Here is a 24,827-nt window from a genome sequence, read left to right as displayed (position 1 = left end):
GCTCCCATCCCTGTTTAGAATGTGATGCTGACATAGGTGCTGCTTCTTGTCTCCTTTGTCGACAAATCAAGTGTAATGGTTAAACTTTTTTTTTTTTTTTTTTTTTTTTTTTATTTTATTTTTTTTTTTTTTTTTTTTTTTTTTTTTTTTTTTTTTTTTTTTTTTTTTTTTTTTTTTTTTTTTTTTTTTTTTTTTTTTGTTTTGTTTTGTTTTGTTTGTTTGTTTGTTTTGTTTTGTATACAAGATCGAGGCTCGTGAAAGAGCGAACATTAATCACACAGAAAGACAAACCGACACATAAAACATATAACATCGGGAGCGGTAGACAAGATGGGGAGAGAGGGGGAAGGACACAAACACAACATTTGAGAGCAGGGACCGAGAGACATGGAGACATCGAGAGATCTGAGAGAGGGCGAGGGCTTTGGGGGGGGGGCATGGGAAGGGGGCGGTGGGAGAGGTATAAAACATATGGACACTGCCAGGACTTCCAGGAAAGAAGTTGGAATTTCAAACAAGGTGGATCTGGGGTGAATTAGCGGGGGTAGAAAATATCAAGGTTTTGGATGGGGGAAGATAAGAGATGGTGGTGAACAGCTGTTTTAAAGACCTGGAGGGAGGAGTGGGATTGAAGGGAGTGAGGGAGTTTGTTCCAGAGGCGGGAGAAAAGAGGAATGAAAGAGTGAAGGTGAGCAGAGAGCCGAGATTTCGGCAGTTTAACCATCAGAGGGTTGCTGGCAGATCTTGTGCGACCTGTAGGAATATTTGGGGGACAGAGCACAGAGAGAGCTGGGGGTGCAAGGCCGGAGAGGAGTCGGTAGAAGACAGAAAGACCACCTACCTGCCTGCGGTGAGTGAGTGAAAGGCCCTCAGAGATAGCTTCATCGCGGGAGATTCCAATAATTCTGAAAGCTTTGGTTTCAACAGCGTGAAGCCGAGCTACGTGTGAGGCAGGAGCACCGGCCCATAGGGGAGAACAGTATTCCATTGAGCTGCGGATGAAAGCCTTGTATGTGGTGAGGAGCTCAGGTGTGCCGAGGAAGGACTTCGCACGACGGAGGATGCCCAGTCGGCGACTGGCTTTGGAGGCCAGCTTGGAAATGTGGTTTTCCCAAGAAAGATCATGGCAGATAGTGAGACCCAAAATCTTGAGCGACAGAACTTCTTGGAGAGGATTGTTGAGAAAGTAGATGGGAGGGTTGTCCAGTCGATCTTTTCGGAGAGACATAGTAAGAGTGTGAGATTTGTCAGGATTGAAAGACAAGTTCCACTTGTTTGACCAGTCTGCGATTTTGTCCAGGTCTTCAGAGAGTGAGGAGGCAGCAGACTGCCGATCTGAGGGAAGAGGATTGGAGCGGCAGAGAGTGGAGTCATCAGCAAAGAGATAGAGAGGATTTTCGAGAGAGTCAGAGAGATCATTGATGAAGACCAGAAAAAGCACGGGGCCCAGAACACTGCCTTGGGGAACTCCAGCCTGAACAGGAAGAGGAGATGAGAGAAACCCATTCAGGGCCACACGTTGACGACGACTAGAGAGGAAGTCCGCCAGCCATGCGTGGAGATTTCCATGGATACCAAAGGAGGAGAGTTTGGTGAGCAGAGCGGGGTGCCAGACCGTGTCGAAGGCACGTGATATGTCGAGGGAGACAGCTCTAATGTCCTGTTTGGCATTGAGGACCTCCATCCATTGTTGAGACAGCAGAAGCAGCATGTCCAGAGTAGAGTGACCTGGTCTGAAACCAAATTGATGATCAGAGATCAAGCCATTGGAGAAGAGGAAAGATTTCATATCCGAAGCAATGATGGATTCCATGACTTTGCTGATAATTGGGAGAAGGCTGATTGGTCTGTAGTTGCTAGGATCTGTTTTTGCACCTTTTTTGTGCAAAGCGGTGATGTTGGCTGATTTCCAAGCAGATGGCAGTTGACCTTGAGCAAAAGAGAGGGTGAAGAGAACAGAGAGAGGGTGAGATAGAGCAGCAGAGCAGGATTTTAGGACCTGTGGGCTGATGCCGTCGGGTCCAGTTGCAGAATCAGAGTCGAGGGTTGACAGAAACTTTTCCACCTTGTCAGGAGGAAAGGACACGGAGTCCAGGAGCAGCAGGGTATGACTGGGTATGGTGGGTACAGAGAGGGATGGGTTTGGGACACAAGATTTAGAGGCAAACACAGAGTTGAGGCATTCAGCTTTTTCACGTGCGGAGTCAGCTGTGTAGCCGTTTGAGGTAAGGGAGGGGATGGAGGGGGAACAAACCTTCATTTGTTTGTGTGAAATTACATGTTAAACATGTTTGATAATTTGAGGGAGATAACCCTATAAAACTTCGACGCAAATTATACGCAAGTGGATGTTGTACGCAAGTGTTATGGCGCACAAGATGGCGGCTTTCTAGCGGTCCCGTGGAGAGCTCTTGGTGCCAAGGTCTATAAAGCGGTAACCACTTTATCTGACTACAATACAATGCTGTAAATATGAAGTTAGTGTCAAGCACTTTGTGGACATATTGTTTCGCACTGGTTGGGGTGTAAATTTGTTGTTATGGATAAAGTTTGTCGGCTCCCCAAGTTACGTGATTGTTCTGAAACGTGACATTAAGACTGGCCCGCACAATCGCTTGGGCTTCAATTTGAGATCATGGGTTACCCCCAAAAACTTTGGATCCCTACTTGTCCCTTATGTACTGTTACGGATTCGTCACTTCCGTTGTTGTGGTTTTCATCCACTGTAAACATTTTTGATTCCATGTACTATTATTGTTGTCGTTTGGGGGAGATAGAGATTACTATTTTCAAAAGGTAAAAAAGTTAATGTTTTAAATGAAATCGGAACCGGACGACGACGAAGAGGAAGAAGAGGAAGAGAAGGCGGAGCGAGTGAGTCGCACAAGAAGCCTAGCTGCTTCGAGGTCTGGAGCGAACGATTGGCGAACGAGAGTCACGAGTGAACTTTGGGTTTCCCAGGAAAGGGATTCCTGCGACAGAGTTGTTATCGCTGTGACAGATCAACCTGCATGTCAGGTTTTGTGGTTGATTCCAAGGAGAATCATCGTAGTGCCATTACGCCTCTAAAACGGGCCGTAGGCCATTTTGACTCGCGCGCTTTGCGCATTGCTCCAGGTTTTTCACTTCGCTTCAACCATTTTCACCACATTCAGACGTTAATCTGGTGTGCGTGTGTAACGTGGCTTTTGAGTGGGAAGTCTGCGGTTTGCCGATTTGGAGCCGTGGAACGTCCATACCCGAGGGTGTGATTTCCCAGTCGCCTTGAGGGAACCTTTGCGCAGCTTTGGCAGCGGGACTGTGACTGTCATCCGAACGGGATTCTCATCTCGATTGGACATCGTTCTGACGATCCCTGGAGCGGATCGACTTTGGCTTGATGCGGGAATAGAGACATTGGGGAATGTTCTTCTTTTCGCTCAGTTGGAGCACAGTGAGTTATATTGTACGAACCTGATGGTGCCATCATAGTACGTATATATATTGGTTGTACAATTGATTACTATTGTTGTTGTACTGTTATTCTTGTGTGATCTTAATACAATACTTGTTTGTTGGTAACAATTGGTGTGGTTTCACCATTGATCTTTGACATACAGAATAACACATCTTTCTGCCATGACTCCTCTTGGGGCTCGGAGGTACACCGTGACCGGGGTTTGTGGAGGAGCACGTAACAGTACCAACTGATTGCTCTGAAACCCGATACAGCCCTTCTAGTCGATGCTCGCAGGATCACCCAGTGTTATACATTTCAATTTCGTATCAGGGGGGGCGCCAAAAATGAGCAGCAATCAGCAAAACTACATCCTCAAGAGATGACCGTCAGCACACTCAGCAAAGCACTTTAACATGACACTGTCTCAGTTGGAGAAGTGAGCTGGTGATATATTGCATCTCCACGGGATGACAAGCTCTTTAATCACCTTTACAATGAGGCACAAGCACTCGTTTTAAAGTACAAGTCAGCTGAACCAAAATTTCCCCGGCAGGTAAGAGCACCCCGACAATTACGTCTGACATTCACAACTATGACCCTTCGTGAATACAATCATCAAAGTTGCTGCCAAGTCATTTATGTTGCCTCCCATAGATTTCAGCAGCACGTAATGGACAAGGCATCACTGGCAATTCATTCTCCATAGCCAATCATAATTGCTGGCTGGAAAGGAGAAGTTTCAGAAGAGGACTTGAAAACTTCAATCAGCTTTTACGTTGATGCCCTTTATTCCGAGAACCTAAAAGCACAATTGGAGACATTAGAAAATGTCCATAACCAACAACAACAACAACAACATGCATTTTAAGGCAATTTTCCCTGCGAGAGCGGGGGTTAGCCTTGCGGTCCCCATGACAATCTTCTCCATTTTGCCCTATTTTCTGCATCTCTCCTTGTTAACCCCCTTGCCCGCATTTCTTCTTCCACCATCTTTAGCCAAGTCTTTCTCGGTCTTCCCCGTCCTCTACTTCCTTCTACATTAACTTCCATCACTCTTCTCAACCAGTCACTTTCATCCTTCCTCAATACATGACCAAACCATCTCAACCTGTTCCTCTTCACAGCATCAATCACAGGCAATATTCCCATCATCTTTCGCAATTCATCATTTGTCCTCCTCTCTCTCTCAACGATACTCCGCACATCCATTGAACCATTCGCATTTCCACCCTTTCCAGCCTTCGTTGCTGCTCTACGTTCATTACCCATGTCTCGCTCCCATAAATCATAACACTTCTCACACATGTAGCATACACCTTTCCCTTCAGCTTCAGCGACACTCTCCTCCTCATCAGCACGCCACTCAGTTCCCGAAACTTCTTCCATGCACATCTCACTCGAGCAACCGTTGCTGAGTCTGATCCACCTTCTCCATTCAGCATGTCTCCGAGGTAGCAAAATGTTTTCACACCTTCCAGCTTCACGCCATCTCCAAGATCCAACTCAACATTTCCTCCATCTGCAGCTCCCTCTGCGCACACCTTACATTTGAATGTAGCTGCCACACTGGTTAATGACCCTCTCAGACCACTACATTTTTGATGAACCCACTCAGCGCACATTGTACACTGAATGGAGTTCACTCCGACACGCTTCCTGCACACAGCACACGGCCACTTCCCAGTTCTTTCCACCTCACCACATGCTTTACCACTTGCCATCACCTTTGTCTTTCCGATATTCACCTTCAGACCTTTTGTCTCCATACATTCCTTCCACTTGTTCATCTTTTCCTTCAGTCCATCCATACTTTCCGCAATCAACACCAGATCATCTGCATACAACAACTCCCACGGTAAACCCTCCTTTACGTTCTGAGCCAGCACCTCCATCACAGCTACAAATAGTAGTGGACTTAGTACCGACCCCTGATGCACTCCCACCTTCACCTCAAACTCACCACTGTTCCCGTCCTTCGTCCTTACAGCTGTGCGTGCTCTTTTGTACATTGCCATCACTACTCTGATCAACCATTCCTCCACTCCTAACTTCCTCAATGCCCATGTCAATACTTTGCATGGAACCCTATCGAATGCTTTCTCCAGATCAACAAACCCAAAAAACAACTTCTTCCTCTTATCCATGTACTTCTCCTGCAACTGCCTCACAATGAAAAGCGCATCTGTCGTTCCTCTTCCTGGCATAAATCCAAACTGCATTTCGTCGATCTTCACTTTCTTCCTTATCCTCCTTTCCAACACCCTTTCCAATACCTTCATTCCATGCTCCAATAACTTTATCGCTCGGTACGAGCCACACTCCAGAGGGTCACCTTTCCCCTTGTATAGAGGGACGAGGGTACTCAGTTCCCAATCCACTGGAATGCGGCCTTCTTTCACCACCAGATTACAGATCTCTGTCATTCTCTTCACACCCCAACTTCCTGCTGTCTTCAACATATCTCCCACAACTCCCGTCGGCCCTCCCGCTTTTCCACTCTTCATTGCTTTTATCGCTTCCTCAACTTCCTTTTCAGTTATCTTCTCTGCCGGTCCTAAAACTGGGTTACTCTCTATGTTGTCATCCCATTCATTCTCTGTATTCAACAGCATTTCCATATATCTTTTCCATCTTCCTTTAATTCCATCTGGGTCGACAACGATTTGTCCCACTTCATCCTTCAAGCAACTCACCCCCATCACATCACACCTCTCTTTCGCTATGTGCTTTGCAATCCTGAATACTGCTTTCTGACCCTCTTCCGAATCAAAGCGTTCTCCGAATGTCCATAACCAACAAAAAGAAAAAGGATGCATCTGTGATGGACACCATTGACCACATCGGCAATAGCAACGTCAATAAAATGGTTCCACAAGTAGTGAAGTTGCTGCAACGATTTGGTCTATCCCTCACCTCATCATTAACCAGTGTGGCAGCTACATTCAAGTGTATGGTGTGCACAGAGGGAGCTGCAGATGGAGGAAATGTTGAGTTGGATCTTGGAGATGGTGTGAAGCTGGAAGGTGTGAAAACATTTTGCTACCTAGGAGACATGCTGAATGGAGAAGATGGATCAGACTCGGAATAGGTTGCAAGAGTGAGATATGCATGGAAGAAGTTTTGGGAACTGAGTGGCGTACTGACGAGGAGGGGAGTGTCGTTGAAGCTGAAGGGAAAGGTGTATGCTGCATGTGTGAGAAGCGTTATGATTTATGGGAGTGAGACATGGGTAATGAACGTAGAGCAGCAACAAAGGCTGGAAAGGGTGGAAATCCGAATGGTTCGGTGGATGTGCAGAGTATCGTTCAGAGAGAGGAAGACAAATGATGAATTGCGAAAGATGATGGGAATAGAGCCTGTGATGGATGCTGTGAAGAGAAACAGGTTGAGATGGTTTGGTCATCTGTTGAGGAAGGATGAAAGTGACTGGTTGAGAAGAGTGATGCAAATGAATGTAGAAGGAAGTAGAGGACAGGGAAGACCGAGAAAGACTTGGCTGAAGATGGTGGAAGAAGAAATGCGGGCAAGGGGGTTAACAAGGGGAGATGCAGAAAATAGGGCAAAATGGAGAAGATTGTCATGGGACCAGCAAGGCTAACCACCGCTCTATCAGGGAAAATGGCCTTAAAATGCCTGTTGTTGTTGTTGTCCTCAACTGTGACAGCTAAGAGGTGTTTCATTTAGATGAGACTCAAAACGTACCTGAGAAGCACAACCATCTGGCACGCCTCTCAATCCATCATGAAAAGCTGGATAGATTGGATCTAGGAAGTTCTCAATGCATTTAATGCAAAGAACGAATTGCAGCAAAAAGTTTTCAAGACACTTTAAGCACATGAGTAGTAACTTCCTATTTCAAATAAATAAATAAATAAATAAACATACACAAGGTTCAAATGCAAAAGCATTCATGTTTGTACAAACGGGTACAGATTTAGAACGTGCAACATGACTTCACTACAGTCTAGATTCTAGAGCATAGGTGGTTGTTTACATAATTAATTACAAAACACAAAGCCATGTCGTGATTATTTATCAACCAGTTTCACCGGAGAGGCCTATAGGTTTGCTCTCCGTCCGTCCCACCTGTATTTTTTCAGACTTTCCTGCCATACCCTTAAACATATTAAACTGAAAGTCGGTACATGGCTTTATTACCTCCACCACCGAAGATGGATGGAGGTTATGTTTTCACCCCTGTATGTCTGTGTCTGTCTGTCTGTCTGTCTGTCTGTGAACAAGATATCTCAAAAAAGTTGTGGGCGGGTTCGGACGAAAATTTGGCGGGGAGGTCGCGTTTGTGACAAGGACGAAATGATTCGATTTTGGTAGAAGATTCAAATCCGGATCCGGCTAGAAGAATTTTTTAAAGTGATTCTTCACCATTGGGAGATAGGGCCAAAAACAATACATAGCAGTATATCTCAAAAAGTTGTGGACAGATTTGGATGAAACTTGGTGGACCAATTGGATGTCCGACACGCACGAATTGATTCGATTTTGGTGAAGATCTGAATATGGATTCGAATATGATAATTATTTAATTATTAAGTGATTCTTCACCATAGACAGATCGGGTGAAAAGCGACATTTAACATGATATTTCAAAAAGTTATGGACGAATTATGGCTAAACTTTGTGGACGAATTGGTTCGGTGACGAGAAGAAGCCGATTCGATTTTGGTTCAGGTCCGAATCCAGATCCGGCCGATCAGTGGGATACAAACCATAAATTGTTCAGCCTGGTGGAGGTGTGCGCTCTTCGAGTGCTGTTAAGTTACAGATCAAGTTGAAGTTTCAGGACGTTTCATGAATGTTTCACAGAGTTATGCCCTTTTTGGACTTTAAAAAAAAAGCACATCGGTAGGTGCCATGTATCAAAGCAATTCGCGCTCTAGTTTTCTTTAATGTAATCCATATGTTGTACATTGCATCAGTACTTGTTACAACCTAGTCTGTGTTATACATATCGAGGCCTATTCTTAAAATTGTACTCGGCCTGGAACAGGTTGTGTTGACACATAGGTCCGTAAAACCCATCTGTGAAGGTGAAACTTCTCGTATCCGAATCCAGATCTTCACCAAAATCTAATAATTTCGTCCTGGTCACAATTTTCACGTTAATAGGATGAAAATGGACAAATTTACAGATGAAAATTGATGATTTTAGAAATTTGACCTCAAGATGACTTTTGATTTCAAAATCAATAGGCTTCTCAGTTGTGACTGCCTCTACGACCTCTACGATTCAGTGACCTGACATGAAATCCTCTTCAAATTTCAAGTCAATTACATGAAAATTGAGGATTTTAGAAATTCAACAAAATTGTTGACCAAGACTGCCGTTTGGTGAAGTTTTGCAAAGATCGGGTTAAAATCGTGACCTGTAGGTGATTGACATACAATCAGACAAACAGACCAAAGTGACAAAAAGAATAACGCACAAGACCATTACACTTGAAAAATCTTCCATTTTCGCAAGTAATAAATGGAAGGACAGAATGAAAAAAATCACTCATAGAACGACACTTGACAAAGCGAACAAAGTAGAATGGCGCTCGGTAGAGAATCCTTTTGACCTCACAAATAATTAGTGGTTGAATTCAGTGACCTGATATGCAAATCGTCTTCAAAATTGAATTTAATCGGATCAAAATTGACAATTTTAGAAATTCGGCCTATTTTGACCTTTTGACCTCAAAAATAAGTAGGATTCTATCAGACCACCAACTCTAGCGTTTATTGAAGTTTCATGAAGATAAGTTTAAACTCAAGACCTTTAGGCAAGTATAAGTGTGCGGACAGACAAATGAAAAATCACTCATAGAGCGACACTTGGCAAAGCGAACAAAGTAGAATGGCGCTCGGTAGAGAATCCTTTTGACCTCAAAAATAATTAGTGCTTGAATTCAGTGACCTGATATGCAAATCGTCTTCAAAGTTTAAGTTAATCGGTTTAAAAGTGACAATTTTTGAAATCTGGCTTATGTTGACCTTTTGGCGTATGTTGACCTCAAAAATAATTAGTGCTTGAATTCAGTGACCTGATATGCAAATCGTCTTCAAAGTTTAAGTTAATCGGTTTAAAAGCGACAATTTTTGAAATCTGGCGTATGTTGACCTTTTGGCCTATGTTGACCTCAAAAATAATTAGTGCTTGAATTCAGTGACCTGATATGCAAATCGTCTTCAAAGTTTAAGTTAATCGGTTTAAAATTGACAATTTTTGAAATCTGGCGTATGTTGACCTTTTGGCCTATGTTGACCTCAAAAATAATTAGTGCTTGAATTCAGTGACCTGATATGCAAATCGTCTTCAAAGTTTTTTTTTTTTTTGTATACTGAATCGAGGCTCGTGAAAGAGCTAATAACATTTACTCCACAAACAAATCAACCAGACAAACAAAATATATAAAAAGAGGGAGCGGAAAACAAGGTCCATCTCCAAGATCCAAAAGTCTCCCATGGGGAGAGAAGGGGAAGCACACAAACACAACATTTGAGAGCAGGGAGATGTGTGGAAGGGAGAGGGCTTGGGGTGAGGAGGCATGGGAAGGGGGGAGGGAGAAGTATAAAACACAAGGACACCAAGGACTTCCAGGACAGAAGTTGGTTTTTCCAAAAAGTGGAATTGGGGTGAAATTAGCGGGGGTAGAAAAGATCAAGGTTTTGGATGGGGGAAGATAAGAGATGGTGGTGAACAGCTGTTTTAAAGACCTGGAGGGTGGAGTGGGATTGAAGAGAGTGAGGGAGTTTGTTCCAGAGGCGGGAGAAAAGAGGAATGAAGGAGTGAAGGTGAGCAGAGTCTTGATTTTGGCAGTTTGACCATAAGAGGGTTGCAGGCAGATCTTGTGCGACCTGTAGGAATATTTGGGGGGCAGAGCCCAGAGAGAGCTGGGGGGGCAAGGCCAGAGAGGAGTCGGTAGAAGACGGAAAGACCACTAACCTGCCTGCGGTGAGTGAGTGAGAGGCCCTTGGAGTTAGCTTCATCGCGGGAGATTCCGCGATGTTAATCGTTAAAAAACAAAAGTTTAAGTTAATCGGTTTAAAAGTGACAATTTTTGAAATCTGGCCTATGTTGACCTTTTGGCCTATGTTGACCTCAAATATAGTTGTTGGCTGAATCCCATTCGGCGTAAGCTGCTATGAAAATCCCATTCAATTTTCAAGTCAATCAGATGAAAATTGAGAATCTTAGACATTCGAAATTGATGTTGAGCTTTGGCCTATGTTGAACACACAAACACACAAACAACACACACACAAACCGGAGTCATCAACAAACTTGTCAAAAAAAGACATTTTTTCCAAGTAACGCACAAGATCAACCAATATGCCTCGAAAATCTTCGATTTTTCGCAAGTAATAAAAACTTAGTAATGGACACCAATTAAAGTGCTGGGGTATGTTCATTACCAAAGAGCTAGTCGTCCTCGTAGATGTACCTGGTCCTAGTGTCCTTTATTAACTCGGTGTAACATCTAATGGAGTCTATATGTATATGCATTAATGCATGTTCATGTATTCATGTTCTTGGGGGACGTTTTGCGTTTTATATTTTTTGTGTCCGAGGCCCCAAGATATGTTAATGTTCCTCTGCTCCCAGCGAGTCCCATCTGTCGTCCGCACAATAACTGGACAACGAAGGTAGCTAGAATCGCCAAGTTCGGCACGGAGCTTCATGTTGAGCGTCTCGGACGAGTTAAATCCACGAGTTACACCATTAGCAGCAAACACCCACAAAACGGACACATCGACAACCCGGGACGTCGAGACGGACGAACACCCTTACCCGGGTCCGGGCGGGCAGGGTCGGAGTCGCGCCGGCGAGGCCGCATCGCGGAGCATCGGTCCGTCGGGACGGACGCCGAGGGACACTCGTGCATGTCCTCTCCGCGAAATGCGCGGCACAGGGACACCTCGTCAGACGCGGCCTCCGACACGGACAAAACAACTCGGTCGCACCCGAGCACCGCGGATTGATCGCAATAACGAGTAGCCGCGAACCTGTCGATACTTGGTGATTAATGTCGTCGAGCGACGAACTTGTCTATTTATTTGAAATCGCCAGACACGTTCTGGTACGGGCCCCACGTGCGGCCTGCGTAATTGGTAATTGCGCGTGACGTCATCGCGCAACTTTTATGGGGGAGGCGGGAACTGTTTGCTGTTTCACGCATTTACGGGAAGGTGAATGATGTGTGTGAGAAGGTTACGGGCCAGGTTAACAGCCGATGACGAAGTAGGGTTAAATAAATGAACAACATTTGGGTACCGATCACTAACTACTATGGCATCGATTCACCGTCTATAGTTATTGATTATCCGGTTATTTTGATGTCTGAGGTGAATTCGATGAACCGAATGTTACCAGATGTTATTGTAATGACTCATCAAATTGTTTGAAACGTTTTTTGTTTTTTTTTGTATACAAGATCTAGGCTCGTGTAAGAGCTAACATTAATGACAAAAACACAAACGGACACATAAAAAACTTATAATAAAGGTAGCAGGAGCCAAGATGGGGAGAGAGAGGGAAGCACACAAGTATAACAGCAGAGAACAGGGACGTCGGAAGATCTGTGGGACGGAGCGGGCTTGGGGGGCGGGGGTGGGAGAGGGGGGGGGGTATATTGTATAGTAGCAGTAACAGGGGCGGATCCAGGGGGGGGTGCGCACCCCCCCCCCCTTTCGATCCAGGATGAGGGTTCAGGGTTCAGCATCCCCCCCAATCCCCCATCCTCCCCTCTGGATTTTTGATCAATTATAAGCTCTGAATATCCTGGAACAGCCCTCGTGTCCAGATTATTTTGAACAAGGAACGTTTCAAGCGGCTTACCAACGCTCAGAGGTTTCAAATCACTTTTGCTTTATTATAAAACTCCAAGTGAGACGGTAAAAACCAAACTTTCATCACATAAATCCACCGTCCAAAGCGAAAGAATCAGCAGCAGCCACTCCAGCGGATATGACGCAAAGATAGCGCCGTGGCGGTGGCGATGACGCAACACATGGGTGGAGCATGATATGCATGAGGCAAACATGGGCGGAGCATAAATATACAGCATTACATTGAAACTCGTTTACAGCGGAGCACAATTATAATGGTTGCAGTACAGTTTGCGCAGAATTCAAATTTCTCTTCATCGTCCATGGGCCAATCACTCAAAATTGACTTTTCGGTACCAGTCGGGGGGACAAAGGCTCACTCTATTTTTTGTAAAGAAGATGGGCTGGGGCATAATATATTTTGATATGATATCCATTCCAAATTGGTAGCTTTATAGTATTTTGGAGGGAAAATGTGTATTTTGGGGGCAAAATCCAGTTTTTCGAAAAAAAAAACGAAAAAAAAACTTGTGACAGGAAATTACTTTTGATAGTTGAAATTAATAACTATCAACAGTATTGATTTTTTCAGGTTGTTTACATTACGGTTTTTGTCTGGTTGCCATGGAAACGGCCGTTTTGGGGCAAAAAAGGTGTTTTTTACACTATTTTCTAAAAAATTCATATCTCAGTAACAATTCAATATACAGTATTTGAATAGTTTCAGCTGAAATCATTTCCTTAGACCCCAAGGTAGTTTTTTAGTAACATATAAGCGCAAGATCACATGTCAAAATAGGGAATTTTTGTGGTAGGAGAATATCATTTTTTTGGGAATTTTAAAAAATGAAAAAATGAAAAATCAATACATTCATAGTTTTTACACACATTTGTCAGGTATGCATGGTTGGTAATGGGCATTTATCCATTTATATCTTTCCAGACTGAGGCACATTGAGAATGGAGGAAGATGGTCTAATTCCACCAAAGCGGTTGTGTACAGACTGCTTGATCCACTGTACAGATGACGATTCTAAACTGGTGTCATCAAAGGACTTGCAGTCATGGCAGACATTGTTAAGGGCGGCAGAAATCAGAAACCATCAGCCTATTCTGACTATCGCAGTGGACCTGGCTGAGGGACATATCCCACCTGTGCAATATCATCGTAAATGCCACAGTGTTTTCACATTAAAAAGGAACCTTGATCGATTATGTACCACGGAACCCGGGGAAAATGTAGACGTGGCTGAACATTCCCGACAAGTGGTACTGAGGCAGGAGCCAAGCTCTTCTCGAGTTTATGAAGCAAAGTGCATATTTTGTCAAAACAGTAACAAATACCTGAAGGGGCAGCATTCTAAGGAAAGACTTGTACAATGTACTCAGCTACGGGCTGACTCAACAATCAGACAGGTTGCCATACGAAAGATGGACCAAAGAATTCTTGCTGTTCTTAGCAGGGATCTTGTAGCTGCAGAGGGCCATTACCATAGGTCATGCTGTCGTCATTATACAAGAGAAGAGAAGGTACCTGCCAGCTGCAGTGACAATGGCGACATTGCCCATATGGAAACTGACGAATCTGTCTACCAGGCTGCTGAGAAACTCTCATACAATGAGATATTCAAATTCATTCGAAATGAAATCATTCAAAAGCCCAAAGTGATATATCTGACTGATATGACAAGGCGACTACAATTATTAATCAATGAAAATGTCCGGCATTGTGGAGGTAAAGGACTCCACCAAAAAGCATATCCGCCGCAGATTGGAGAGCGAGTTTGGTGGATTGCTTCATTTTGTTCAAAATGACAGTGGCAAATTGTTAGTATATCCTGATACCTTGTCAAGGGATGAACTTGCCAGAGATAACATGGAACTGAAGATGACAATAAATGCATTACAAGCATCAGAAAGTGACCCTATGTCAGTAGTAACCAAAGCTGCCTTACAAATGCGTACTGTTATTCGAAACCAGAGATTAATGGAAGATTGGCCACCACAACCATCAGAACTCACTGCTGAATCCGCACACATACCTAATGCAGTTACACATTTTCTGCAAATGATCATAACAGGTCAGCAAGGTCGAACAAACTCTAGTGTTCGTGTCGAAAGGCAGGTTTGCTCAATAGGCCAAGATTTAATATATGCGGTTACTGACGGTAGGCGTCGTCCACCAAAACATATCTTGTTGGCTCTTGTGGTCAAGTGTATCACAGGAAATGTTGAGCTCATTAAAATTCTTAACAGACTTGGACATTGTATCTCATACTCAATGATGGAGCAAATAGAGACAGCATTGTGTATGCAGAAGTTTGGCTCCATATCTGAGGTCAGTCTGCCAGCCAGCGTTCTGGTTTTGCAGGCCACTACCCTTGTGTGGGACAATATTGATAAACTTGAAGAAACACTGAGTGGTGGCGGAACTTCGCACCGTGTGAACGGCATTGCAATCCAGGACAAGTTTATTGGACCCATACAAGAACAGCCGAAAACACCTGTTACAAAAAGCAAAAAGAGATCCATCGACATTGAAGAGGCCCCTCTTCCTCAGTACAATTCTGGGGAACGGGTTGGTCCAGCACCAATTATTTCGATTGAACCAAATGCTACAGATGCAGTTACAGAAGCGCAGTTAAAGAATCAGTTATGGATGATATTTCGCCAACAAGATGGTACTGTGCCGAGCTGGACAGGATTCAACATTCTGGCTCGTAACAATGTCAATGTTATGCCTAACACCATAAGTTATCTACCAACTATAAATGCACCAGCAACAGAGATGACAACTGTTTTTGAAATTCTGATTCAGTCTGAGATGATCAGATGTGAATTGCAGATGCCGAGCATGGTATTAGTGTTCGATCAAGCATTGTATGCAAAGAGTGCTGAGATTGTTTGGAAGCACCCTGAAAATTTTAGCGGTCTTGTTCTCAGGATGGGCGATTTCCATACAATAATGAACTTCCAATCCACCATAGGCAAGCGTTTTCAAGATGCAGGTCTGCGAGAACTTGCTGTAGAATCTGAGATAATCGCTCAGGGCTCTGTGCAAGCAGTGATGGACGGACATCAATACAATAGAGCGGTCAGACTTCACAAGCTAGTCTATGAAACCATTCTAAGATTGGCATGGAAGCAATTCATCCCATGGTTGCAAACCAATCACATGGCAGATGTTGTCATCTTAGATGATGCCATTCAATGCATTGAACTGACATGTGATGACATCAATCAAGACTCTGTGAATGCAGTCCTTGACAAACCTAGTGTCAAACGTATTCTCCATCTCTTTGACATATTCCTGCAAAATTTGCGAGATGGCAGTAGGGGTGAATTAGCCAGCTTCTGGATGTCATATGTTGATATGGCCGACATCATGCTAGGTCTGATACGGGCATCAAGAGAGGGAGATTGGCTACTGCATCTGAGCTACATCAGGCAATTGATCCCTTGGGCATTTGCATATGACAAAATTAACTATTCTCGTTATCTACCGATATATTTTGCTCAGATGTCACAACTTCCATCAAGTCACCCAGAGATACATGACCATTTCATAAGTGGAGGGTTCTCAGTCCAACGAGGAGGCCAGAATCCTTTCGGTAGAATCCCAGCTGATCAAACGATAGAGGAGACAGTTAACAGGGACACCAAAACACCTGGGGGGCACCAAAGGGTTCAGTCTAAAATCAAAATCACTTCACCGATACTACATGACATCAGAATACCGTAGTGTTGCTCTGCGGCATATGCGTGAGATGGTACATCATCCAACTCCTCAGTTTTCTCACTCTGATCTTCAGACTCCACGGATAAAGAAGGATCATATCGATACCAAGGCAGTTGCAGATATCCTTGAGCATGAATGGATGAATCCTATGAGTGGTGATCAGTCAGAACTTGTAAGCATTTCTACTGGATGGCTTGCCACCACAGACATCGCTGATGACTTTTAAAAAAGGCATATGCTGTTGGTGTTGAAGCATACAACAACTTCAAGAAGAATCGTAAGGAGGCTGATCCCCCACTCAGACCTTCCACAGCAAACTTGTCAAACAGAAACTGAAAACATTCTCAGATATGACCAAGAAGAAACGTGTGACACAATCAAATGGGAAGGAAATAATCCTACGAGCTGACAAGCAATTGTTTGCACACATGATTCTTGCAGCTCAGAGCCGAGAGTTAAATCTTCAGCAAGTACTCGCGCACCCACTTGGCCCCGTTCCATGGTCCCTGGCGACACCGGATGGTTCATTGAGAAAAACCAACAAATCAGCTCTTGCCAAAGCATTGGTAAACGATATCGATGCTGCTGAAACCATCCCACAGCCATCCGCTACTATCATTGATGGAATGAGTTTGGTTCAGCGATTGAAAGGGGACAATCAAACATTTGCAGAGCTTGCAGAAAGTTGTCTCACATTAGCACTTCATGAGGGCACCAACAGCCAGAAGATTGATATCGTGTTTGATGTCTACCGTGATGAGTCGATAAAGAATGCTGAAAGATCTAGCCGTGGGGCGGAAGAGGGCCTGCAGTTCAAGAATATAACCAGAGGACACAAGATTAAACAGTGGAGAAAATTCTTGCATACCCCTCAGAACAAATCTTGCCTGAACAAGTTCATTATTGAAGAATGGAGGAGACCAGAGCACAGGGGCAGATTGGGCACCAAGGTTCTTTATGTAACATGTGAGGAACATTGCTATAAACTGACAATAAACAAATGGGAAGAAGACAATACGATGTTGTGTACACAAGAGGAAGCAGACACGCGAGTCCTCCTGCATGCCGCAAATGCAGCAATTAATGGATATAAAGCCGTCATCATAACTGCTGAAGACACAGACATTCTTGTGATCAGCATTGCCTTCTTCTACAGTATTCGTTGCCCAATATTGTATCAGAGAATTAGCACAAAAACACGTCGAACATACATTGACATAGGCAAAGTTGCAAGCAGCCTTGGTGAGGAGTTGTGCACAGCTCTGATAGGTTTGCATGCCTTTACAGACTGCGATTCAGTCAGTGCTTTTGCTGGCAGAGGAAAACTTCGTGGATTAAAACTAACTAAGTCAGTGGTAGCCTACCGAGAGTGCTTCAACGAGTTAGGTCAGTCTTGGCAGGTATCCGAGGGACTTATGCAGAAACTTGAAGCCTTCACATGCAATCTGTTTGTATCAATTGGATTGACAGACGTGAATGAGTGTCGTTATCAGCTCTTCTGTGCAAAGAGGGGCAACACGGAATCCGAACAGTTACCTCCATGCAAGGCTTGCCTATTCCAGCATGCTCAACGGGCAAACTACCAAGCTGGCATATGGCGTTGCTCGCTCCAGTGTATACCCGAAGTTCCTCGACCTAGCGATTGCGGCTGGACCATAGGTGACAATGGGGGCCTAGAGATTCTATGGATGACTGGTCTGCCAGCACCATCAGCACTCAGCAGTCTTGGAACTGATGAACTGTAATTGTGTTCGTTTATGTGATGCATCGAATTGCCCATGCATTACGAATGGCTTGAAATGTACCCAAATGTGCAAAAACCAAAAATGTGACAACCAGTTCGAGGAAACTGTGGACGACACGCAAACAGATGTATATAGTGAGGATAGTGATGATGACAGTGATTCTTAAATGTAAACCACGGTCAAACTGTGACCATGTGAATTTTGGCAATTTAACACACTTGAACTAACTATTAAGATGTATCGGTCAAGTTGATGTTTTTCTGAGCAAAATGAGACATTTTAGCACATTTGCAATTGAGAAGTGATGAATGTTGTCAACATATATTACATTAAGATTTCACCCATTCTGTTACTGGCAACCAGTCTCTTAAAGTGGTATATGTAACTCTGGGGACTTTCAAATGATGCAACAATGGCTAGTTAGACCATTGGTTCCAGATCAATTGTATTCAAGCATGTAAAATAGCTGGGAAATAAGCAGACTGCAATAACGGTGATAACTTATCCTTAACTGATGTATTGCAAGAAATGTCGCATTATGCAAAACAAATATTTCCATAGCAACAAGGACATGATTTGGATGTCTAGAATGCAAATTTTCTTTGTTTTGTGATGATATACATGTATTGATCAATGTGTGTAAAAACTATGAATGTATTGATTTTTCATTTTTTCATTATTTTTGTGATTTTTTTGAAAATTCCAAAAAAATGATATTCTCCTACCACAAAAATTCCCTATTTTGACATGTGATCTTGTGCTTATATGTTACTAAAAAACTACCTTGGGGTCTAAGGAATTAATTTCAGCTGAAACTATTCAAATATATTGAATTGTTACGGAGATATGAATTTTTTAGAAAATAGTGTAAAAAACACCTTTTTTGCCCCAAAACGGCCGTTTCCATGGCAACCAGAGAAAAACCGTAATGTAAACAACCTGAAAAAATCAACACTGTTGATAGTTATTAATTTCAACTTTCAAAAGTAATTTCCTGTCACAAGTTTTTAAAAATTTTTTTTTTTCGAAAAACTGGCTTTTGCCCCCAAAATACACATTTTCCCTCCAAAATACTATGAAGCTACCAATTTGGAATGGATATCATATCAAAATATATGCCCCAGCCAATGTTCTTTCCAAAAAATATAGTGAGCCTTTCTGCCCCCACGTGGTACCGACATCTGCCCTGGCCCATGGACTATCATGTTTGTGTCAATTATTCGTGTGTCCAGGATCGATACTCATGTGCTATGTCGACGAGTTCATTAAATCGCTCGACGTGGGGTACGTTCACAAGAGTGCAATCCTATTGTCAACACCCCTCGTCGAGCACGTTAGTGGACTCGTCCATCCAATAATGCTGAGCGCTGAGGAAACTGGTCAATGCGGTCTACTGAGGTATCATATCGACAAACATCGGATCACTTACCTTGTCTTAAGACAAAACGAGTGAGTGTCCTGGAAGATCCAAAAAAGAGGAAGATTACGGACTTCTTTTCGTCAATCCCTGCGACAGACCATACTACAACAACAGATGAGGCACAACACCCACAGGGTAGGCCTGCAGCATCACCAGCAACTGAGGCCCAACCAGAGGTACGAGTACACCGTATTGTAATGAAGCAACCACGTCTTCCGATCCCCTTGGCAATACAAACACTCTAAAAGTGAGTGATGCAACAAACGACCAATCAGTGCCTGTGTTGAAGGCAAACAGCCCGTGCCAGCTTATGATGTCGGTGATATTGTGGCCGATAACGATAATGTTCGTATTGAGTCGCTTCCGGGTGACGAGAAAATCAAGTACTTAAACGAGCATCACTGCCCACAACATTTTGATTCCCTGTGTGTTCAACGAGTCAACCGTAAGGGACAAAATCATATGTGCTGAATTTTCGTAGAGAGTGGCTCGATCGTTACAAATGGTTGGCTTACAGTTCTGTACTTGGAGGTGGGAGGTGTAAGTTCTGTGTTATGTTCCCTCCAAAAAATGATCAAATGAAGTCAGGGGTGCTAGTCCGATCACCCTTAACCAACCTACGGAAAGCAACTGGTACCTATGGTGCACTGGCGACACACGGTTCACTGAACTACCATAAACAAGCCATGCTTGCTGCTAATGATTTGATGGAAAGTGTCCGAAATCCGACCCACAGAATATCATATTTGATTTCCGAGCAGAACAAATTGAACTATGAAAAAAATCTACACATCCTCCGACAAATTGTCGGTGTGGTGCTGCCCTGCGGTCCGCAGAACATTGCACTCAGGGGACATCGAGCCGACAATTCGCTGAAATGTGATGACGTCTCAAACAAAGGAAATTTCCTCACCATTTTGAGATGACATCTCAAACAAAGGAAATTTCCTCACCATTTTGAGATGACATCTTAAACAAAGGAAATTTCCTCGCCATTTTGAGATGACATCTCAAACAAAGGAAATTTCCTCGCCATTTTGAGATGACATCTCAAACAAAGGAAATTTCCTCGCCATTTTGAGATGACATCTCAAACAAAGGAAATTTCCTCGCCATTTTGAGATGACATCTCAAACAAAGGAAATTTCCTCGCCATTTTGAGATGATATCTCAAACAAAGGAAATTTCCTCACCATTTTGAGATGATATCTCAAACAAAGGAAATTTCCTCGCCATTTTGAGATGACATCTCAAACAAAGGAAATTTCCTCGCCATTTTGAGATGACATCTCAAACAAAGGAAATTTCCTCGCCATTTTGAGATGACATCTCAAACAAAGAAAATTTCCTCGCCATTTTGAGATGACATCTCAAACAAAGGAAATTTCCTCGCCATTTTGAGATGACATCTCAAACAAAGGAAATTTCCTCGCCATTTTGAGATGACATCTCAAACAAAGGAAATTTCCTCGCCATTTTGAGATGACATCTCAAACAAAGGAAATTTCCTCGCCATTTTGAGATGACATCTTAAACAAAGGAAATTTCCTCGCCATTTTGAGATGACATCTCAAACAAAGGAAATTTCCTCGCCATTTTGAGATGACATCTCAAACAAAGGAAATTTCCTCGCCATTTTGAGATGACATCTCAAACAAAGGAAATTTCCTCACCATTTTGAGATGACATCTCAAACAAAGGAAATTTCCTCGCCATTTTGAGATGACATCTCAAACAAAGGAAATTTCCTCGCCATTTTGAGATGACATCTCAAACAAAGGAAATTTCCTCGCCATTTTGAGATGACATCTCAAACAAAGGAAATTTCCTCGCCATTTTGAGATGACATCTCAAACAAAGGAAATTTCCTCGCCATTTTGAGATGACATCTCAAACAAACGAAATTTCCTTGCCATTTTGAGATGATATCTCAAACAAAGGAAATTTCCTCGCCATTTTGAGATGATATGTCAAACAAAGGAAATTTCCTCGCCATTTTGAGATGACATCTCAAACAAAGGAAATTTCCTCGCCATTTTGAGATGATATGTCAAACAAAGGAAATTTCCTCGCCATTTTGAGATGACATCTCAAACAAAAGAAATTTCCTCGCTATTTTGAGATGATATCTCAAACAAAGGAAATTTCCTCGCCATTTTGAGATGACATTTCAAAGAAAGGAAATTTCCTCGCCATTTTGAGATGACATCTCAAGCAAAGGAAATTTCCTTGCCATTTTGAGATGATATCTCAAACAAAGGAAATTTCCTCGCCATTTTGAGATGATATCTCAAACAAAGGAAATTTCCTCGCCATTTTGAGATGATATCTCAAACAAAGGAAATTTCCTCGCCATTTTGAGATGATATCTCAAACAAAGGAAATTTCCTCACCATTTTGAGATGATATCTCAAACAAAGGAAATTTCCTCACCATTTTGAGATGATATGTCAAACAAAGGAAATTTCCTCGCTATTTTGAGATGATATCTCAAACAAAGGAAATTTCCTCGCCATTTTGAGATGATATCTCAAACAAAGGAAATTTCCTCGCCATTTTGAGATGATATGTCAAACAAAGGAAATTTCCTCGCTATTTTGAGATGATATCTCAAACAAAGGAAATTTCCTCGCCATTTTGAGATGATATCTCAAACAAAGGAAATTTCCTCACCATTTTGAGATGATATCTCAAACAAAGGAAATTTCCTCGCCATTTTGAGTCACATTGCTGAAAACGATGAGATCTTACGGGAGCATCTGCTGAGTGGCAACAAGAATGCTCGCTGTACCTCTAAGACCATCCAGAACAAAGTGATGGAGATCATTGGTGGCCAGACTAGAGACGGACTGACCAAGTGTTTGAAGGAGGGAGGATTTTTCATCATCATATGCGATGAGGTAACGGAGCTTCATTCCAACCATGAAATTCTCAGTATTTCACTCCGGTTCCTCGACACCCTGGCCTCACAACCTTCAGTTAAAGAAGTATTCTTTGATTTCGTAGAGCTAGAGAGAACTACTGGGGAAGCTATAGGAAAGGCCATCATAGATTGTTTATTCAGAAGAGGTGTGGACATCAGTAAGGCAAGAGGGCAAAGCTCTGACGGTGCATCATCAATGGCGTCATCCAGAATCGGAACTCAAGCGCAGATTAAAGCTGTCCAGCCTTTGGCGCTCTACACTCACTGCAACAGTCATGTGCTAAATTTGTCTATCGCAGCAGCGTGTAGACTATCCATGGTTCGCAATATGATTGATATCATCAATGAGCTTTATAGATTTTTCAAGAACTCACCCAAGAGATAACGGCACCTTGAAAAGACCTTATCTGAGCAAGAAGAGGAAACCTCAGCAAAAAAACTGCAAAGTCTGTGTAAGACGAGGTGGGTGGAGACACACTCTTGTTACGAGACAGTCGAAGAGTTATATCCATATTTTGTCTGTATTTGTTTGGACAGGATTGTAAATCCTGACTGTGATGAGAATTCCTGGGGGTGGGACCGTGATAGCCGCGTGTCTGCACAGGGAATTCTGAGTTCACTGACGTCTTTTCAGTTTGTTGTTGTATTCATTACAATGAAGAACTACATACTTTAAAAGGTCTTGCCCACAAGCTGCAACGCAACGGCATGGATGTGCTGGAGGCATATTCTGTGATTGACGATACGAAGGACGCGCTCACTCAACTACGGTCAAATGCTGAAACTGAATTCTCTCTGTGGTTCGATCACGCCAAGTCCATGATAGAATCTGCAGGAGGTGATGTCACAATGCCGAGAGTTGTAAAACGACAAATCCATCGTCCGAACACTGCCGCCAATACTCCCTTGCTCTTCCACCTCAGAAACATATCCATTCCATTTCTCGACCTCCTCAGCCAGGAAATGGATACCGATTCTGTGCTGAAAATCCCGAAGGTAGCGATCTGTTTCTGCTGATGCCATCTGCGATAATCGCCGATACCTGCGACATTCCAGCCCCACATCAGAAGCTGTTGCGTTGGAAAAACCACATGGAGCATCCCGCAGGACTGATAAATGAGCTTAGAGACTGGCAGATGTTTTGGAGAAGGAAGCCCAACAACACGCGTCCAAACACATTCATGGATTGTTTCTGCGCAGTAGATGGAGACGAATTTCCATCCATCAAAGTCCTACTCCATATTGGATGCACCCTCCCTGTAGGCTCCTGTGAGGCCGAACGATCATTTTCTTGCCTGCGTCGTCTGAAGACCTAAGAAGTTCCATGGGAGAAAGTCGGATGGCATCTCTGGCCCTCATGAACATACACCATGACGTCACCATATCCCCACATGATGTGTGTGACATTTTCATTCAGAAACACAAGCGCCGTCTATTCCAAGATAGCATAATTTACGTTTAATAAAATAATTCACATTCCGCTGTCCTATCTGATCTCTTTTGTGGGGAGAACCCCCTGCCTTGAGCTTCACAACCTGGGCACATGGCTGTGCCGGGCTTTGACCAGCACACAGTCTGTCATCGCCATCATTTCACACCATGGAAGTGCACAGGTCTTTTATAACTACTGGTGAGCCCGTCGGTCCAAATGGACCAAATTTTCATCGGCTTTCATGGCCTTGCAGCATACCTGCCTGCTACAGTGCTTGAGTTGGAATAAATGCTTTGTAAAATATTATCAGTGTTTTTGTTATTTATTTAGTAATGAGAATGTCATGCCATGGAAGAACCTATTAAGCTGTTCTATACACCTTAACATGCCAAGCGTTTAGAAACATGGGAATTCTTCTGGATTCTTTGTAGTTAATTAGCCTAATTAACTCAGGAGATCATAACAATCATTTCGCGAGAACTACACAAATCAGAAATTCCATATCAGAAAGCTCCAGTAGAACTACACAAGAACATGCCGCACACATGCACACACACACACACACACACACACACACACACACACACACACACACACAAACACACACACAAACCATCAATTTAGAGCAGAAGGAACAGCTGGGCAAGTCGTTTCACCAGTTCCTCTATCTAACCATTAGTCATCACAAATCTGCTGACCTGTTGGACCAGGGAAGAACGCAAGGGACTGCAGAAACTTCCAAGAATGCACGAAATGCCATTTCTGAAAATCACCCCCAGGAGTACCTCTGGCTACGGCTTCCTCTCCGCTCCCACCTTTTGTTCATATGTGTTCTGTACCGTCCTCCAAACAGTGATGACTCCATTTACATTTCGCTGTCTGACAACATGGACCAATTTCTATCCACTCATCCCAACTCTCTCTTCCTCATATGTGGCGACTTTAACTGTCATCATGCCAGCTGGCTGGGTGTGGGTACCTCTCTCACCAGCCATGGCACCTCAGCAAAGGACTTCTGCGACTCATTGGGACTGACACATTCTGTCAATTTCCCGACAGAGATCTCAGTCAATGGAGTATCTTCTCTTCCAGACGTGGTTATGACAAACTTCCCTGCAAATATCTGCTGCTCTTCTTCTGCTCCAATCGGTTCTTCTGATCATGTGCTTGTTAAAGTGGACATCTCTCTGGCCATTCCCAGAGAGCTTCCTCAGCGCCGACTAGTCTGGCATTTCACTCAGGCCGACTGGCATGGTCTGCAAGCAGCCATCAATCATCTGGACTGGTCTCCCATCTCTAC

At 43.3% G+C, this 24,827-nt stretch overlaps 2 protein-coding genes across 6 annotated transcripts in view; both read right to left on the bottom strand.

Moving 5' to 3' along the window:
* SLC35G1 (solute carrier family 35 member G1) overlaps positions 1-11,572 on the bottom strand; it is a 41,723-nt gene extending 30,151 nt beyond the window's left edge. For 3 of the 5 annotated variants that reach the window (XM_068111055.2, XM_078773891.1, XM_078773892.1), the window contains exon 1: positions 11,232-11,572. In XM_068111055.2, coding sequence (XP_067967156.1) covers positions 11,232-11,287 — 56 coding nt within the window. In that variant the 5' untranslated portion in view covers positions 11,288-11,572. The remainder of the gene's footprint in view (positions 1-11,231) is intronic. The other 2 variants (XM_078773893.1, XM_068111056.2) reach the window with 2 other exon arrangements.
* Positions 1-24,827, bottom strand: part of C3H2orf42 (chromosome 3 C2orf42 homolog) — a 357,660-nt gene that overhangs the window by 166,452 nt on the left and 166,381 nt on the right. The gene's annotated exons all lie outside the window — the stretch shown is intronic.

Source organism: Myxine glutinosa, chromosome 3 (assembly GCF_964187855.1).
Source record: "Myxine glutinosa chromosome 3, kmMyxGlut1.1, whole genome shotgun sequence".
NCBI lineage: Eukaryota > Metazoa > Chordata > Myxini > Myxiniformes > Myxinidae > Myxine > Myxine glutinosa.
Note: the sequence above shows the minus strand (reverse complement) of the source record. Positions and strands in the feature narration are given on the sequence as shown.